At 21.7% G+C, this 4335-nt stretch overlaps 1 protein-coding gene across 1 annotated transcript in view, besides 14 other annotated features; it reads right to left on the bottom strand.

The window, feature by feature from the left end:
• The first annotated feature begins 190 nt into the window (after nt 1-190).
• Nucleotides 191-211: a sequence feature (AT_rich).
• A 19-nt stretch (nt 212-230) lies between these two features.
• Nucleotides 231-366: a microsatellite.
• Nucleotides 332-418: a microsatellite.
• Nucleotides 419-423: 5 nt separating this feature from the next.
• Nucleotides 424-546: a microsatellite.
• A 12-nt stretch (nt 547-558) lies between these two features.
• Nucleotides 559-581: a microsatellite.
• A 379-nt stretch (nt 582-960) lies between these two features.
• Nucleotides 961-1055: a sequence feature (AT_rich).
• Nucleotides 1056-1193: 138 nt separating this feature from the next.
• Nucleotides 1194-1321: a microsatellite.
• Nucleotides 1198-1374: a microsatellite.
• Nucleotides 1331-1479: a microsatellite.
• A 122-nt stretch (nt 1480-1601) lies between these two features.
• Nucleotides 1602-1685: a sequence feature (AT_rich).
• A 15-nt stretch (nt 1686-1700) lies between these two features.
• Nucleotides 1701-1801: a microsatellite.
• Nucleotides 1802-1886: 85 nt separating this feature from the next.
• Nucleotides 1887-1965: a sequence feature (AT_rich).
• A 359-nt stretch (nt 1966-2324) lies between these two features.
• Nucleotides 2325-2613: a repeat region.
• Nucleotides 2602-2767: a repeat region.
• A 123-nt stretch (nt 2768-2890) lies between these two features.
• Nucleotides 2891-4335, bottom strand: part of EDI_247690 (exonuclease, putative) — a gene marked incomplete at both ends in the record, with an annotated part of 1716 nt that continues 271 nt past the window's right edge. Inside the window, one exon of the mRNA XM_001733517.1 lies at nt 2891-4335. This exon is cut by the window's right edge and continues 134 nt beyond it. Within this exon, the coding sequence (XP_001733569.1) occupies nt 2891-4335 (1445 nt within the window).

The raw sequence follows: 4335 nt of genomic DNA, 5'->3' as shown, positions 1-4335 counted from the left end.
TCCAAGAAATTGGAAGTTTAATCAATCAATACATTAAAGGACTCATCACAGGAACAGGTAAAACAATTATACTAAGAAATGATGATCAATATATTAATTCATTATTCATCATCAATACTGAAGAAGAGAATAAATGGATGAATATATCAGAAAGTACTTCACATGAAGTGTTTTTATTGTAATTATCTTCTTTTTAAATTATATTTTAAATGGTTTAATTTGACAACATCAATAAATGATAAACAACACCAAAAAAGAATAAATTACAATAAAGATGAATTAAATAAATAAAGATAAATCAACAATCCATAACACATTCAAATACATCAATTAATCAAAATAAAATAATGATGAAATATGAATAAATAAGGAATCATAATAACAGCGATCATCATAATAATATGAAATAAATAATAATTTCAATTCATTATTATTTATTTGTGTTCATTATTATTTATCGATTATTTGATTATTTATGTTAATTTGTTATTTTAATATTTCGTTATCTTTATTTACATTTAATTCCATTGTTATTGTTTTATTTTTCTCAAAGAAATTAAAAAAAAAAAAAAAAAAAAGAATTAGAAATCATTTAGAATAAGAAACTTAAACAGTATATTTTCTATTTAACTTAATAGTTGTGAATATCTTGATGAAACATTATATACTCATTTTCAAAATGATAAATTCATTGATGCAATATTAATCTTAATATCATAATCATTTCATTTTTTGTTTTATTTTCTTCATGTAAATTCTTTTTATTCTTTTCTTTTAATAGTAATTTTCATTTCTTCTATAGATTTATGAGCATTCTTCATTAATTACTATATAATTGTTTCATAATCAATTTTTAAAAGTGATAAATAGTACAATTATAAAGTAATAAATATTTCAACAATTGATACTAGTTAATCAAATAACATTCAAACTTCATGGTATTTAACAATGTACCATATGAATAATTAATTAATATTACACATTATTATTTAACAAATCAATTCTAATTAAATAAGTACTATATGTTAAATTATATTTCGATATATATATATATTGAGAATAATAAGAAGTTTATTGTAATATTACTTTAACCAGTAATTTGTTGTTTAATTCATTTTATTTGAATTGATTAAACATGTTGGTTATGAATAATTTCATTGACTTTATGGTTTCTTTGTATCATTTAATAAACAATTCTTATTTTAATATTTGTATTTCCATTTGTGTTTTTGTTTTGATTAATATGTTCAATATTGTTGTTTATCATTTTATTTATCTTATTTATTAATATTTTAATCATTTTTTAATTATCTTTATTATTTTAACAAATTAATATATTAATTTGTATTAGATTATTTATTAAATTAATTGTTTTGATATTTTATTGTAATTTATATTTTAATTTGAATAAATAATATTGATTTGATAAATTATATCAATTATTTGTTTTAAGTTATGTGATAATTATTAAATTAAATTTCTTAATCATAACCATTATTTTATTCAATAATTGATTAAAACTATTGTTAATTTCTTATTGATTTTTTGTTTAAATTGATAATAGAATATTGATATATTTTGTTGGTATATTGTTTTTGTTGTATTAAATATAAAATTATTGTATTTTAATAACCTCTTGATAAAATTATTGTATTTAATAATTTTTAATAAACAAATATATTATTCTCTTATGATATTAATTACTTTTAACTTTTATTTAATTCATTTTATTTATTAATATCAATTTAACACTTTGCTTTCATTCTATCTTCATTTTTATTTGTTATATTTTATTATCATTGAAATGGTTATTAGTTGTGTTATATTATTTCCATTTTGATATTGAAAATATGTTTTAACATTAAAAAGTATCTTAAACATAATAGTATATTATTACTTATTAATAATTGGTATAATTTATATTTTTATCATTAGAATCATTTGAAAATTCAAATTATATTTAATGAATCAATACCACATTAATATTCTGGATATATAATATTATCATCAATAATAAAGAATGAATGAAAATATGAAATATACGGTTGAAGTGAATTAATAATTGAAAGTATTTTATCTATCTTCTAATAGAATGAATTTAACAAAAATATAAGTAAAGTGTTTATTTAATTCATATTCTAAAATGGTATTTCATTCTAAAGATATATTAGAAATGTCCATCAACATTCAAATTAATTCTAATTGAATAAACAATATAAAAAGAAGAGATAACATAGTGAAGAGAAGAGGAGATAATGAAACAATGAGAATATTACAAGAATAATGAAATATATAATAAAACATATACAATTAAGAATCAAGAATATCATATGAGATAATAAGAAAATATACATGAAATAATCAATACAAGAAATCAATATATGAAACAATATGCCAATATAAATACATTACTATGATATTGAACAAACACATAATGCCAAAAAATGATGGACAATAACCCAAAAGACCAGATATATATTTAACATATAAAAATAATAAAACTGGTCTATTATTTGAAATGACTATTGTTGCAGATCACAATATCAGTGCAGCCTATTTAAAGAAAAGAATTAAGTATAAAGAAATAAAAACAACGAATTAAAAGAAGTTAAAAATCTTTGGTCAAAAAAATGATGGACGTTATGGAACATTCAGGATACCATAATAGAATACACCCAATTAAATTAATTGATAACGAACAATCTAGTCTTAATTAAAAGATTGACATTAGAAACAAATTCTAATAACATTTAATTAATTGCTTTTTATTACTTTTGATAACTATCCTTATAAGTTAATTTTTATGAATGATAGTTTGTCTTGAATAAATTGATTGTTTATATTTATGTTAAGTTTAAAAAACAGTAAAGAAATTTATAAAACAATCTGTTCATTCAAGTTTTCTTTTAGATAAAGGTTGTTCAATATCTGAAGTAGGTTTATTAATGAGAGTGCTTAATTCTGTTGATTCGTCTTCATTATTTTCATCATACCTTGCTCGTTTCAAACTTGTTAAATCTTCTTGTATAAAAATAAACGAGTTTTCAGATTCAAATGGGTCAGTGTCAATGATATTAGATTTTATTTCAGTTTCCTCATGAAAACCATCTTTTCTCTGTACCGTAGATTGAGGTTCTTCAATTTTAATTTCACTGATTGGTTGACTATCTAACTTTGATTCTTCCTCCTCACTCACTAATTCATTACTGTCCTCATTCTCTTTATTTTGATGATGGACTTTGTTCAAAATATCTTCAACACACCACTTAGGTGATTGGTGAAGTATTTGGAATTGTTTTATTTGAGGGATTGGTTCAAGATCAAAAATATCTATTTCATTATTATTGAATGGTTCAAGTGTATTAGGGTCAATCTTTCCTTCTGCGATTTGAACTATAACTCCTTGGTCTAATTTCTTACCAAGAGTTCGTTCAATTAACTCGTTAGTTTCATTTCCTTCAAAATCTGTTAATGGAATTATTGTTTTTTCTTCAATGTCATAAATGTATTGATGATTAAATGTAAAAAGAGCATCATTTAAGTCTTCTTCAAGGTTGTTTGGTAATGGTTTCTTATAATTTTTTTTCAAGCTTGAAATAACTTGTTTGATTGTTTTGCAACTTCCAACTATTTTTAATGCTTTTTTCAATCCAATTCCATTAATTCCTTGAAAATAGTCACATCCTGATAATATACATGTAATTTGAAGTTGGAATAATGTAACATTAATTCCAAATGGTGTTTTAGGTAAATCTTGTGCTTGATATACATCACATATATTTGATACAATATTTAATTTAAATAATACAACAGAACAACCATATGGAATCATATCACTATCTTCACATATTACAACATCTACATAACCTGTTCTGGATAAATACGCCATCTGTGCATCTGCTCCATAAGGGGCAACAATACATTGAACTCCTCGTTTATGAAATGCATTAATTACTTTTGATGCATGAAATGGAGTAATGTCTATTGCTTGTTTCCAGCAAATTAATGCCTCAATTTGATTTCCTTCTTTTTCATATTTCAAAGCATTTGAATAGGCAGATTTTCTTCGTTTCAAACGTTCTTCTTCAATAAGTTTTTTTGAGGGTAAAGTTGCACCATCAAAAACAAAAATTGGTATAATTTTGTGTATATTAAAGAATTTGAGATATTCTAACATTCCATTTACAATGAAAAAGTAATCATTATTCACTACAACTTGTCTTGGGTTTCTTGTAGCAATTCTATGAAGTAAAGCATATCCATCAATAGCAGCTTTTTTATTTTTAAATTTATCAATTGATGATTTATGGATGATTGATGAAACAAAAGGAAGGA

Source organism: Entamoeba dispar, genomic scaffold (assembly GCF_000209125.1).
Source record: "Entamoeba dispar SAW760 scf_1105229464049 genomic scaffold, whole genome shotgun sequence".
Taxonomy (NCBI): domain Eukaryota; phylum Evosea; order Mastigamoebida; family Endamoebidae; genus Entamoeba; species Entamoeba dispar.
This window is presented reverse-complemented; position numbering and strand designations above follow the sequence as displayed.